Genomic DNA, 14,574 nt, shown 5'->3' on the forward strand with positions numbered 1-14,574 from the left:
GGATTTCTCAATCCCCTGAACCATAGAGCTTCCAGTCTATTTTTTCGTATTCACTGAGTAAAGCGCTAAGTAAATATCTTACAGAGATACATATACAATCAATTAGCCATCTAAACTTAAACCTGGATCAGCGAACACAACGTGCCATTGGAACACAGGAGTGATGGGAGTGATAAAGGGCCATTGGAACACGGGAGTGATGGGAGTGATAAAAGGCCATTGGAACACAGGAGTGATGGGAGTGATAAAGGGCCATTGGAACACGGGAGTGATGGGAGTGATAAAGGGCCATTGGAACACAGGAGTGATGGGAGTGATTAAAGGGTCATTGGAACACAGGAGTGATGGGAGTGATAAAGGGCCATTGGAACACAGGAGTGATGGGAGTGATAAAGGGCCATTGGAACGCAGGAGTGATGGGAGTGATAAAGGGTCATTGGAACCCAGGAGTGATGGGAGTGATAAAGGACCATTGGAACACAGGAGTGATGGGAGTCATAAAGGGCCATTGGAACGCAGGAGTGATGGGAGTGATAAAGGGCCATTGGAACGCAGGAGTGATGGGAGTGATAAAGGGCCACTGCACGTCTATGAAGAGATTCCATTAAAAATCAGCTGTTTCAAGCTACAATAGTCATTTACAGCATTAACCCCGTATGATTTCTAATTTCATGTTATTTTAACGGACAAAATGTGCTTTTCTTTTAAAAACAAGGACATTTCTAAGTGGCTTTTGAACTGTAGTGTATATATATATATAATATTAGATCTAAAACATATCCCCCAATTTCCAGTACATTGAAATCCAATCGAGAACCCAATCAATATACCACATGCTGCGTTGTACAATAGTATTAGGTACACTGGTGATGTCGGCACTGACTAAATTTAATTTGGCAAATTAATAATTCCAAATAGAATAGCCTCATGGATTTTGTTTTCGGAAAAAGAGGAAAATACTATAAAACCTACAGAAGTATTTTAATAGCGTTCCGGCAGAGCTGTATTAGCAGCGTAATAAAATATATTCAATAAGGTAAAATGCTCTTTAAAGCCACGGATTACTATAAGAAAACGTTACTCGGAGGAAACCTGCCCCGCTCTACAGGTGACAGCAGCTTAAATCCTATCTGCGCCTGTCTGCTCGCTAATAATTCCGGAGTTTCCCAAAAAAAAAACAACAGTATTTTTGCCCTGTGAGGTTGTATCTTGGATCTGATTGAGCAGATCGGCCCCATTCGGCCCCTTCTAGTCTGCTCATTTTTCCTGCCGTAAAGACTCAATCAGTCGTTGGTATCGTCCTAGATTCAGGAGCCATATGCCTATCCCATGCATGTTTAATCCCCTCACTGTATTACCCTCTACCACTTCTGCTGGGAGGCTGTTCCACTTATCTACCACCCCTCCCATTTAAGCCTCCGACCCTTGTTTTAGATTGTGTTCTCCTCCTTCAAAATAAACTTCTCTCCTGTACTTTGTTAAAGTATTTAAATGTTTCCATCCCATCCCCTCTCTCTTCTCGCCACCAAGACGAATATAACGCAATCTAAAAAACATGTAAATTGGGTTTTTTAAAGACCCAGGTATCCCAGGACTTGAGCAAAGGTGACTTTTGTCCCAAAACCCCTGTTAGTGGCGGGGTGTTTAAGGCACGACCCGGTTAGGTGAGGGTAATTCAGTAGAGGTTATTAAAGACACAATAAAGTGGTTAATTTTGTTAATCCAGGAGTCCTTACTTTGAACCAAGTCAGCCGACCCCATGCGGGAATCCATCACCTCCTCAAACTAAACTACACTTCACGGAAACCCCTTGATGTGAAATTACTAGAGCGGCCGGAGCGGGTGGACAAGCCCCTCAAACACCCCCGCGTCTTCCCAGATACTAGTGGGCAGTCGGAGCTGGCCGGAGACATGTTTAGGAGACACATGCATGTTTTGGGCCTTTGATGTGAGATCAGGATCCAGCCCTTTGAAATTGTACACTCCATTTTTTAAAAAAAATATTTTGCCGGGAAGAGTATCCAGCGAGCCCAGAAACCCTAGAAGATGCAAGAGAGGATCTTGGCATCGAGACGTTTAAAGTCTTCAGGACTGGGGGAGTCTCACACATTGTAAACCACTCCAGCACTGAAGGCATTGCCAGCCAACCTTACATGGGCTGGATGCTATTAAGCAGTGTGAAGCTCCCATCGCCATCTTTAATAAGGGTATTATATATTTAAATATTATTTATATATATATATATATATATTATTATTTTATATATATATATATATATTATTTTTTTTGTAAATAATATGAATTTATATTTTATGACATTTGTTAATTCTGCATACAACATAGTGCCTTTTTATATTTGTTTATTTTTAATAGTGCAGGTATGGCCATGACGTTAAAAATAAGGTGGTCCTTATCAAACATGGTGAGCTCCGGTTGTCTGATGCCCGGTATCTGCTTGGTGCTGGTGTCACCATGGTAACGCCTCCACTAGCCTCAAGCTAGTTGTGTATCTCATCACAGCGCGCCGGCTGGTGAGCGTTGTCGCGTTGATGACGTGTCGCCGAATAGCTGAGCTGTAGTTTGAATTGACTGAGGAAGCGGAGAGTCGGTGGGAGCCATGGAGAGCCGCTTACTGGCAGCCCTGGCCGTGCTGGTGGCCCTCACCGTGCGGTGGGCAGTGTCTCTGGGCCCCTACTCAGGTAATACCCTACCCTGGAGTATACCCTCGCTTATTGCCCCAGCTGGACTCAGACACGTTGGACATACATGGGGAAAAAGCACCTCCTGGCCTGCAGAGCTGACAATCAAACTTTAAATAATTCTTACTGTGTTTAGAATGAAATACGGTCATTCTTTTATTGAGTTACAGTAGTGATTTTTTGTGAATTACAATGAGGCATTAAAATGATGTGACATTTAGGAGGGCGGCAACAGTCATGTCACACTCAGCATTTTGGCTTAGTGTCATGGGAGTTGTACTCCACAGCAGATGGTTTAGTGCATCAATCCCTTTATTCTGTAATCCTGGATAACCCTTTAATAGCCGGTCACAAAGATAATGGTGACAGCCAAATAGTTGGAATGTAAAGCATGGCTTGTTAGGAGATTTAAAGGTATAATGAATGAAGTCACCTGTATTCAAGCAGGGATTTCAGCTATAGCAGTGAGAAAAGCACCAATCGGAATGCAGAATATGAAGGCATCGGTTCCAGGCTTTGTGACACTGAGTATATGCCCCATTTGCCCCGAGACCTTGAGATTGGGGTAAAAATATAAAGTAAGGGGCCCCTTTATATAAGCGGGGGGGGGAATAAAGCATTTTCTCGTTTGCTAATTAGGAATAAACACATTAGCCGTCTTTTAAATTATATGGGACCGTACTACCTACCACAGGTACGGCAACTTGTTTTATGATTATAGTGAATATCAGGTCTGTATGTATCCCCCCCCCCCCAAATTTGCCAATTTCCTTAATTTTCACAAATGTCCGAAAATAAGGAAGAACAACTGACGAAGCAACCAAAAAGTAAGCAGAGAGCTCCGGATTTTCTTTTGCGTTTTGTTGCTTTCTCACTCACTCTTACACATGCTCTCTCACACTCGTTCTCTCTCTTAATTTCTCCTTTCTCCCCTGTCTGCTTCCATATCACTGTCTTTTTCCGCAGCTCCGTTTCTTCTCTTGCCTCTCCCGTCTTCTTTCTTCGCTCCCTTGTCCCCAGGATCAGCTCCGTTAACCAGGCGCTTCCGAGCTCTTCCGCAAAAGAGCAGAACCTCCACACGTGCCGCGACGCTATCCCTTTTCAGAAGTACTCCAGGGGGCCAGAATATTCCATATAGAAGCGTTTCCACGCCTCTCTTTCCCCCCAATTCCGTAGGGAATATTCCGACCTCTTGGAGTACTTCCGCAAAAGGGGTGGAGCCACGGCACGCACTAAGGGGACAGCCCCTCCCTCATTCCGTTATTGTGCTATAGGGTGTGCGCTGAGGCCCCACCCCTTTGCGGAAGGGCTCAGGAAGGCCTGATCAACCGAGCTGATACCAGGGAGCAGCGGACGATGATAGAAGACAGAAGAAAGAGAAGAGGCAAGAGAGAAAGCCAAGTATGGTTCATACGCTGTTTTGCTAATAAAAACCTACATTTTGTTGCGTTTTGTTTTTACCCCTGGTTACAAATGCAGGGTTATTAATTCTCCCTCCACGTTGTGAAACCAGCACATCTTTTAAGATGGAGAAAGAATACGTAATATGGTTTAGACGCTGCTGAGTAGCTTATTGCCCGATAGGACAGAATAAAACCCTTCCTGATTTGGTTTTATCCCCAGATCAGCTTATGTTAGTATCAGATCTGTCCTATTTCGAAGTTAAATGTATCCACATGGCTAATCCACTCGCTGGCAAAGAGTAATTAAAGTAGCAGCCAGATAAAATATTTACACAAAGCCAAGCAGGAATTCCATGCGTACCCAGCGACTAACATTCAAAAAGACATAAATATTGGGGATTCTGTCACATTATACGGCCGTATATCGCTTCGCCCGCGGCTACGTCAAAGTGCCCCAAGTTTGGCGAGTCCGATCTAATTTTTCATGGCTATATTGCTTACTTAGGAGCTGCAAAAAAACAGAATGTTGCAGAATCTTGTAATACCTTTTTTATTGGACTAACAGTATTTAAAATAATAGACGAGCTTTCGGGAGTCCTCCCTTTGTCAAGTCAAAAGCATTTCTGACCAAGCAAGTGAAAAACACAGTTTAAAACAGTTTAAAACTGACCAGTACATGTTCTGATACAGGGTTAAAACAGGGGTTAAAATAACAAAATAAATAAAATACTTAGGAGCTGAATCAGTGGGGTTGCACTGTATTTTAACCCAAAAAAGACTCAAGCAATTTAAAGCCCTCTCTGCACACCATTAATGAGACTCCTGTTTGTCAGGAGGGGGGCTCAACCCTAAGGTTTGGTCAGAACCTGCAAATATGCGCAAAAAATACACAGAAATGGGAGCGCACAACCTAGAAAGCATTAAAGGAATACACATTCAGATTCCAGGGCGGCTGCTAGAATGATCATGCTATAATAATCATAATATTAATCTCATGGCCTTTTAACTTTTAGGGATCTATCCACGTTAGCCCAAAGGTGAAAGCGTTAGGAATGGTTCTCGTTAGGTATTTACCCCCTTTCTGGGTCAGTTCCCCGGGGGCACTTGCTTTTGCAAACCCTCTGCAAATGTCATTGAAACTGTATTGGGAGCTCACAGCTTGGGGGGTATTTTTGGAAGGTCATGCGCTGCGACCTAAACTTGAGTTCAGTCCTCCCTGTTTGCGTAAGACGGGAGGTGATCAGCAAACACTCGGTTCTAAGAGGTATCCGTCTTGGTATCTGCTGTTAAAAAAAAAAAAAAAAACAAATTATCAAACCTCAAAGTTTATTATTGTTGGCATAGTAACTCCATTGAAGTTATTGTTCCACTTGCGTTCCACTTCTCTCCATGTTGTGGATTCCAAAGCTTTACAGCCCTTGCTGCACAGGACCCGTACCTCTCTTGAAGCTAAATCCACTTTCTCCTAATCGCAGCAAAGATTAATGAGATTTGATGTGGCCCCCCTCCCTAAAGAAACCATAAGAGACTTAATTGAATTGGAAAAGCGTGTCCCGGTGATGACTGGGTGACATGACCAATTATAGTTTGTCGAGTGATCTGTCGTTCCCCTTAGTTTAGCCGTATGATTGTACAAGCTTATAAGGGGGGGGGGGTGATAACAACCCTCGGCAGATGCCGTTCTGCTGATGGATATTCATTCCTTAAGAAGCTCAATGCGCTGGTTAAAAAAAGACTTCGAATGAAGAGGTTAATCACATTAGTCATGTTTTGGTTACTGGTCAAAGGAACATTTATGTTGGAATCAAACAGGTGCGAGGCCGTGCCATCCGCAGGGGACTTAACCACTGAAAGACGTGCCTGAGTCCGTAACGGCCCTTCTACGGTGTCACACTTTCCACGAATAAATGATATACGGCCGCCGGTTGCCGGCTGAACCACTTCGGATTTCGTCTGCTGACACAGGAGGCCTTGGGAGCTCCGTAAAGGTGACCCCCTCATTGTCTAACAGCCGGAGACACCACGTACTCTCTCGAAGGAGCATGTAACGGAATGAGAGCGCTGATGGAATGAGACAGTCACCCAATGGCCACGCTTCCTTGAAAGAAAAGTATAATTGATAACTCAATAATATTGCGTGGTTGCCATTACCTTTGTGTTGTCATGGCAACCTTTCTCGGAATGCAAATGTGAAAACAGTATGGGGACATAATATCTATCTATATATATATCTATATATATATATATATATAATGCTACTTCTACCCCCGAGAATGCACGATTCTTTCTTATTTTAGCCTCCATCTGATATATGAAAATACCTGATTTTATATATATATTATATATATATATTATAATCTTACACAAAACATCAGGGGAAATAATGTTACTGTTTCAAGTACAAAATAATGTATATTTTTTTAATAAATTAACAAAAGTGGTTATGAACCCCGTAAAATACATACCTTTTGCGGTGCGACGTTTGCTGCGTGGGTAATACACCTGGTCAGAAGATATGAGATGGAATTATAAATGCTTCATTTGCGTGGATTTGGTACTTTTTGTGAACAATAACTTAGAATAAGGGTTATCAGCATAGCAACCAATAGAATTATTCCTATTATTATTTATTATATATATTATTAACGCGTACACCTGCATTAGTATATATTCATAATGTCGATATAAACATACTTTCTATTTATTATTGTTTTAAAAATAAATAATAATTCTTTGGACATCTTCCTAGGAGCCGGAAAGCCACCGCTATTCGGAGACTATGAAGCTCAGAGACACTGGCAAGAAATAACTTTTAACCTACCCGTCGACCAATGGTTTGTAGATTTTACTCTCTTTTAACCCTTCTCGTAGACGGACGCACCTTGCGCCCACTTATTATTATTATTAAAGATTTGCAAAAGCATGTTTTGGTCACATTAGATCTGATGTTCTCGTCCGGGTAACGCAATGATTATTGGTATCGTGTAGTCATTAAAGTCCGTCCTGGCCAAACTCGCCCATAACTGGTAGCGGAAACCCTCAGCGTATAAGTATATATAGGATTTAGTAACGCGTCTGTAATGAACATAGTGAACAGTCGTGTGCATCGGAAGCTTTTCAACCCTTGGCAATGAAGACAATAAGGACTTAAAGGTGCTGTTCCACCAACTGAATTTAATAATTGTAACCACTATTGGAATCCACATTCCTTAATACTGTTGAATGTCCAAACGTTCCACCAAGTAATTATTTAATCATTTAGTATTTTATAATGTTTATGGGAACACAAATTGATGATTCTTTCATTGGTCCTAGTTTGTTAACTTACACTACCGTTCAAAAGCTTCGGGTCCCTTTGAAATGTCCTTGCTGAAAGAAAAGCAAATTTTGTCCATTAAAATAACATGAACTGGATCAGAAATCCGGCACAGACGGGGTTAATGCTGTAAATGACTATTGTAGCTGGAAACGGCTTTTAATGGAATCTCTTCATAGGCGCACAGAGGCCCTTTATCACTCCCATCACTCCTGTGTTCCAATGGCCCTTTATCACTCCCATCACTCCTGTGTTCCAATGGCCCTTTATCACTCCCATCACTCCTGTGTTCCAATGGCCCTTTATCACTCCCATCACTCCTGGGTTCCAGCTCAGTGACCCCAAACTTTTCAATGATTGTGTACATTTTATACCGTGACATACAGGCGCCGGTTGTATGATTGCATGATCTCTTATGAGTAAAGAAATGTGTGCGTTGATTCACAGGTACTTTAATTCTACCAGCAACGACTTGTTGTACTGGGGTCTCGACTACCCACCACTGACTGCATATCACAGCCTCCTGTGCGCCCACGTGTAAGTCTTTTTGTTTCATCCAATAACAGCTTTGTGATTGAAAATGATATTTGTACAACATGCTATATGCAGCCGGCTTTTCAGTATTATGTCAAGTCTAGAATATTAAAATAATATAATAATATAAAAATATTTTTGTTACATTTTTGATCCATGCCTCATTAGCACTCTTATCCAGAATATTTTCAGGGCCCAGCTCATAGCTGACCCAGTGGTGTCCATTTTTTAATAGAGCCCCAGATCTTTAGATTGACTTTTTTTTTTTTTTTTTTACTTTTTTTTTTAACTGGGTTTAGCCCAGCTTAGGTCCTGCGTTTGGTGTGAGGAGTAAGGAACCCGGGATTGCATCTTGGGGAAGGCTTGACGAACCGTATATACGTTGCAGTCCTAACTTTATATGTTCATCCCCAGCGCCCACCTGCTGAATCCGTACTGGGTTGCACTGAACGCCTCCCGCGGGTACGAGAGTCTCCAGCACAAGCTGTTCATGCGTGTAACAGGTATGTGGTCAAATCCTAACTGCGAAGATTCTTGCAAAGGAACAGTTAGGACAAGAAGTCATAATCTAAAAGTAGAGGGGCAGAGGCTTAGTATAATACCAGGAATAGCCTCCCAGCAGAAGCGGCAGAGGGTAATACAGTGAGGGGATTAAACATGCATGGGATAGACATACGGCTCCTGAATCTAAGACGAGACCAACGACTGATTAAGGTTTGAAGTTTAATTTTCCTTTTTTCTTTTTACAGTTTTAGTTGCGGACCTGTTGGTTTATATTCCTGCCGTCGTCCTGTACTGCTTGTGTCTGAGAGACGTACCGGCCACAAGGAAGGTGAGCGTGAAACAGACCCTGAAGAAGGCTTCTGAAACCAAAGCTGCTAGGAGGTTGTGGCCCCCGTAATGTGCTGCCCCATTGTACAGCGTTACCGAATTTGATGGCGCAATATAAAAAAATAAATAATAATAAAGTGCAGAGGGGTGCAGCGTGCGCTCTAAGGAATGAACAGCCGCAGCGAACCAGCTGCCCCAGGTCAGCACGCAAAGAACCTGCGCGATAATATCCCATGATGGTCAGAAGGTAGTTCTTGGCCTCGCAGACCTTCTGCCGAGATGCAGAATCCTATTTCTAACGTTAGCAGATTCACAGCATCCCCTCAATAACCAGAATGTTCAGTGCTGCTCCCCTTTATTGGACCGTGCCCGGCACATGATAATTATGTGTTCCCAACAAAAATGATGAATGAGGCAACATTGTACGCAACCCTTCGATTATTTTTGTGAAGGTTCTGTATATTCAGGAGTGACCGATCACCAAGAGCGTCTAATGCTGGACTTAATACGTCGTTAAGAGTCGAACAGCACTTTTAGTGCCTTGCTTATGATAGCAGCGTAGGTAGCTACTGTTTATTAAGGGGTTAAAAGGGGACCCCATAGGGTAACAATTCCCTGATGCATACGAGTTGTGGTAAAATACAATGTGTCTAGTGTCCAGTATAAAATTAAATTATATATATAAATATACATAATTCGCCCTCCCCATTTTGCTTCGACGTCACATATTTTTTTTTTTAGGATAACCTGATAAAGCCTTAGAGGATTGGTGGGGGGGGTTAAAAAAAAAAAAAAAGCAGTTCTAGTGCAAAAATGTAGTCGCCATAGCAACAAGTGGGATGTTCCTGCTGGTTACCCCACTTTTCACCACATACAGAAAACATAAACCTGCGACTTTTATGTCCTGCTGGCTCCTCCGGCGTGTCCGTTATTATAAATGACGTTATCCTCGTTCTGTAATCCATAAAAAAACAATTTGCCCCTAACTTTTGTCTTTTCTCCCCCCAGATCTCGTCGCTGTTCTGTATTCTGCTCTATCCTGGCCTGATCCTCATAGATTATGGACACTTCCAGTATCCTTTTTGTTTGTTGTTTTTTTACCAGTAATTGCCGATGTTTCCGTGGTTGTGATACATGGCTTTACGTGACGCCCCAGGCTGCGCCCCGGACACGGGGTTAGCGTGAGTGTTGGGTACGGCCCTTGACGCAGACACACGTATAACTCTGTGAGTTTGGGCTTCGCGGCGTGGGCCGTCTTCGCCTTTTCCTTTGGCTCGGACCTCCTGGGATCGGCAGCTTTTTGCTTCGCTTTGAACTACAAGCAAATGGAGCTTTACCACTCGCTGCCGTTCTTCTGCTACCTCCTGGGAAAATGCCTGAGGAAGGGCATGACGGGCAGGGGGTGAGTACCGGCACGCATGCCAATGTACAGCGCCCTCCACAAACCTGTAGAATATATAACCTGTAAACCTGTATAATATATAACCTGTAAACCTGTATAATATATAACCTGTATAATGACAGCTGGAGAACAATGTTTTGGGCAACATTTGTGTTTTTTATAATTGTGGCCATGTCTTCAAAATGGCCAAACGGAACGTTTTATTTATTTATTTTTCTTTGCAGTTTTTTTTTCCTACTAGTTTTTCTAGTATTTTAAAGCCCTGCTACATAACAAATATGACAGAATATTAATGATAAATATCACTTCATATCGGTATTTTCCAAATCAAATCTTTTGATGAAAGCTGGAGGGTTTGGAGTGTTTACTAAACGTGATGTTTGTCGGAGATCTAACGCTCTGATCCATTCCAGGAACTTCCAGGATCCAGCCCTGTATGATGTATAGTTAAATCAATGATAGATTTAGTAAACTCAATGAGATGATCTTTAAGAAATCTCACCAAGTTAACAATACATTATACAGGGCATCTCACTGATTTCACTATACATTATACAGGGCATCTCCCTGATTTCACTATACATTATACAGGGCCTCCTCACTGATTTCACTATACATTATATAGGGCCTCCTCACTGATTTAACTATACATTATACAGGGCATCTCACTGATTTCACTATACATTATACAGGGCCTCCTCACTGATTTTACTATACATTATAGAGGGCCTCCTCACTGATTTAACTATACATTATAGAGGGCCTCCTCACTGATTTAACTATACATTATACAGGGCCTCCTCACTGATTTAACTATACATTATACAGGGCCTCCTCACTGATTTAACTATACATTATACAGGGGCCGTCTAAAAATCACCTCTATCTGTAATATTATATATTCTGTATCGATTAAGTGGTTAAAACTGATAATACGGTGCTGTTTTCTTGCTTATAATAATACCTGAGGCTTTGATACCGACCCTCGTGGACACCTTGACTTGTCATTATTTAAATAAACACTTAACCGAGTCACCTGCGTTCAAGCAGTAAAGATTGGGGTAAAGACTTGGAGTGAGACCCTGAGAGTCCCCAGGCGGAGCGCGCCGCGAACATGTCAGCTGAAAATCATTGACACTTTCCCTTTAGCCCGTTTGTTCCTAACAGACTGCAGGCCGCAGGACTATCTGCCATCTCTCTATCAATAGCTGTCAGTAGGCAGGAAGAAGTGACCCCCAGGGAGAGAGGGTAACACAGCGCAGGGGGTTAATTTATCTGATACGAGAACTCGTATCATCGGGACGGGGTCATTGATCTGCTTTCCGGTTCCCTGTATCCGGAATATATAATAACCAGACTTTACACACATCACACGGTAACGTCTGTCCATCCAGAGTTAGTGATCTTTTCAGCGTTTGTATCGAGTGACCCCTTCGCACGGACATTCTTACGCTTCCGCTCGCGTTACGTTCTCTTTTATTTATTACGCGCCGGCAGATGCTCTCTACAAAAATCAACTAACCCACATTGAGACTTATTGCTACAAAAGAGAGGGGGCTCTGCAGAAACATAGAACCTGCCGGCAGATCGGCCCCATTCGGCCCCCGTCTAGTCGCCCGTTTCTCCTGCTGTAAAGACTCATACTGTGGGTCATCAGTCGTGGGTCTCGTCTTAGATTCAGGAGCCGTATGTCTATCCCATGCATGTCTAATACCCTCGCTGTATTACCCTCTACCACTTCTGCTGGGAGGCTGTTCTGCTTATATTTTTATGTTTCCTAAACAGGTTGATTTTACTCCTGAAGATCAGCGTCACGGTGCTCGGCTCCTTTGCGCTCTGCTGGATTCCTTTCCTTACAGAGGCAGAACAGATCTTCCAAGTGGTCCGCAGGCTTTTCCCGGTGGGCCGGGGGCTCTTTGAGGTAAGTGAAAGTGTTGTTCTGTTATTTTTCCGCTATCTCGGAATCCCAGTGACCTTTAGGGACTCCTTGCAGACATCCAACGCATGTCTGCCCCTGGGGCTGGTAACCGGATCCGCTCTATACAGTAACAGCCACTTTGGCATTTAGCGGTTAACCCCTTAAGTACCAGCCACTTACCCCAAGCCCCGGCATTCCCCCCCTCCTTCCTTCTCCTCCGTAACGGCATTGAGAAGGTTAACGCCTCGCTCCGCCGCGCGTGCCAAGATATTAAACATATTGCATCGTTAAAAAGCGTAATTCAGTCTTCCATTTTTTCCGCCGTAACAGATTCCGTAGTAAGCGGCGGTGCCAGAACGGGATCATAAAAGTACCGGCGACAGGCCGTCTAAGCTCGGCCCCGTAATGCGTTACGCTGATTGTTTGCCTTTTTACACTATCATTATCTCATAGAAACGATTCTGCCGCAGATACACTGCAGCCAAATTGATTTGTAATTTTGCCGCTTTCAAGAAAAAAAAACAAAAAAAAAACTGGCAGGAAAAGCGGATTCCTCGCGAACAATTTTTTTTAAAGGGAGACTCGCGAGGCGAAGGAGCGGCAGCTGAGAAGTCTTAAGACGTGATGTAAAGCGTTTGAGAATACCTCGCTCCTCCCACCCCGAAATATGTTCTGACCTCGTGTTACACGACATTCTTACCACCGATCCATCACAACAATATATATAAATATCTCAGCGATTGGGTCATTTCATAGGACTGGCCTTTTTTTTTTTTTTTTTTTAAAGCGGTTGGTTGACTTTAGAAGCGACGCGGCAGCCAAAATGGCCAACGAAAAGAAAGAGTTGGGAGTCCGCGTCAGAAGGCAGGAAGAGTTGGCTTTAAATTACTTTATAGAAACATAGAGTCTACCGGCAGATCGGCCCCATTCGGCCCCCGTCTAGTCTGCCCGTTTCTCCTGCTGTAAAGACTCAAACCTTAATCAGTCGTTGGTCTCGTCTTAGATTCAGGAGCCGTATGTCTATCCCATGCATGTTAAATACCCTCGCTGTATTACCCTCTACCACTTCTGCTGGGAGGCTGTTCTACATATCTGTCACCCTCTCAGTAAAGTATACCTTTTTTTAGATCACATGTCAGTGTGCAGGTACAATCATCTGATTCTTGCAGGGAACAGATATTGCAATGTGGCGGGTGCCGCTGTCCACCTGTCAAGGTCTGCCCACAGGTGAAAAAAAAAAAAAAAAAAGGCAGCACCCAACTTATATAAATCTATTATTCTTGCTCTAGATTGTAAGCTCTTTGAACAGGCTTACCGTCTTACCTATTGTTAAAATCTAATGATGTAAGACACGTATGTCATTTTTATAAAGAATAATTCTTGGGGGGGGTTTTGTGTTTTTTTTTTAAATTATGAATCACCATGGAAACAGATGGAATCGTCCTGCTGATTGCTTGATTTTGCCCCCAGAACTGCCCTTTTAGCCCCCGTTGTGGGTCCGTGCCGGTTCCGTGCCGCTTGCCCACACAGCTGTGAGCCCAGCAGCTGTGCGAAGGATGAGTTTCACAGGCATGATAGCTGCGGTTACAAATTTAATTTTGAAAGTGATCCTAGCACAACTGTTAATGTCTTTAAAGTTCTTGAGTTATTACCGTTTAACCAGTTCTCTGCCGGAGGGGCCGGCCACCCCCACCCCGGCAATGTCAGCAGGTGGAGGTTTTTGAAGGTTACTGGGGGGCTCTGTCCGGTTTAATACTTTGTATCCCGTGGAAAAGTTTCATCGAGAAAATTCCCATCGAGAAAATTCCCATCCTGCGCAAAACCTTTTAACCCCTTTGGAATTCAGCATGAGAAATGCACTGCTGAGCCCCTCTGAAATGCAAAGGGTTAATAGGATTTACCGTGGATTTGTTTATTTCTCTCTATTTCTCTCTCTATTCTAATAACACTGAATGGAGTGATTCTAAAAGATACAAAATACACCAAAATAGAGAATAAGTAAGAAAAAAAAAACATTCATTTACAAGTAATTTGTAGTTCTGAATCGATGACATCATTTGAGTAAATATTTGCTTATTTTATATCTTTAAATCTTTAAATCGTTGCAGGATAAGGTGGCCAATGTCTGGTGCAGTTTAAGTGTCATTTTCAAGATAAAGAATATTTTATCTGCCGAAACCCAATTACTATTGAGGTAAGAATTGTATTTAAAGGGACAAAACCACATGGGATCCAAAATGATGTCCTTTGTAAGAAATATATTTTATTTACCTGGAAAATGATCATTATATATATTTATATAAGTTTATTATTTTTATAATACAAGCCCTTGCAAGGTGCAGAACTGAATTCCTGATCTACCTAACTTTTTCTGTGTTTTTCCTCCCCTTAGCTTCGCCTGCACGCTGCTCAGCCTTATCCCGACGTGTATTAAGTTGACGGCCAGACCTTCTTTCTGGGGATTTAAACTG

At 42.7% G+C, this 14,574-nt stretch overlaps 1 protein-coding gene across 1 annotated transcript in view; it reads left to right on the forward strand.

Annotated features, from left to right (window-relative positions):
• The first annotated feature begins 2,562 nt into the window (after positions 1 to 2,562).
• Positions 2,563 to 14,574, forward strand: part of ALG6 (ALG6 alpha-1,3-glucosyltransferase) — a 15,594-nt gene continuing 3,582 nt past the window's right edge. The window contains exons 1-10 of the mRNA XM_053470065.1: positions 2,563 to 2,699; positions 6,852 to 6,936; positions 7,866 to 7,955; positions 8,367 to 8,455; positions 8,702 to 8,784; positions 9,792 to 9,856; positions 9,994 to 10,185; positions 11,971 to 12,106; positions 14,212 to 14,297; positions 14,496 to 14,574. The exon at positions 14,496 to 14,574 is cut by the window's right edge and continues 6 nt beyond it. Coding sequence (XP_053326040.1) covers positions 2,618 to 2,699; positions 6,852 to 6,936; positions 7,866 to 7,955; positions 8,367 to 8,455; positions 8,702 to 8,784; positions 9,792 to 9,856; positions 9,994 to 10,185; positions 11,971 to 12,106; positions 14,212 to 14,297; positions 14,496 to 14,574 — 987 coding nt within the window. The 5' untranslated portion in view covers positions 2,563 to 2,617. The remainder of the gene's footprint in view (positions 2,700 to 6,851; positions 6,937 to 7,865; positions 7,956 to 8,366; positions 8,456 to 8,701; positions 8,785 to 9,791; positions 9,857 to 9,993; positions 10,186 to 11,970; positions 12,107 to 14,211; positions 14,298 to 14,495) is intronic.

Source organism: Spea bombifrons, chromosome 6 (assembly GCF_027358695.1).
Source record: "Spea bombifrons isolate aSpeBom1 chromosome 6, aSpeBom1.2.pri, whole genome shotgun sequence".
NCBI classification, from domain to species: Eukaryota; Metazoa; Chordata; class Amphibia; order Anura; family Pelobatidae; genus Spea; species Spea bombifrons.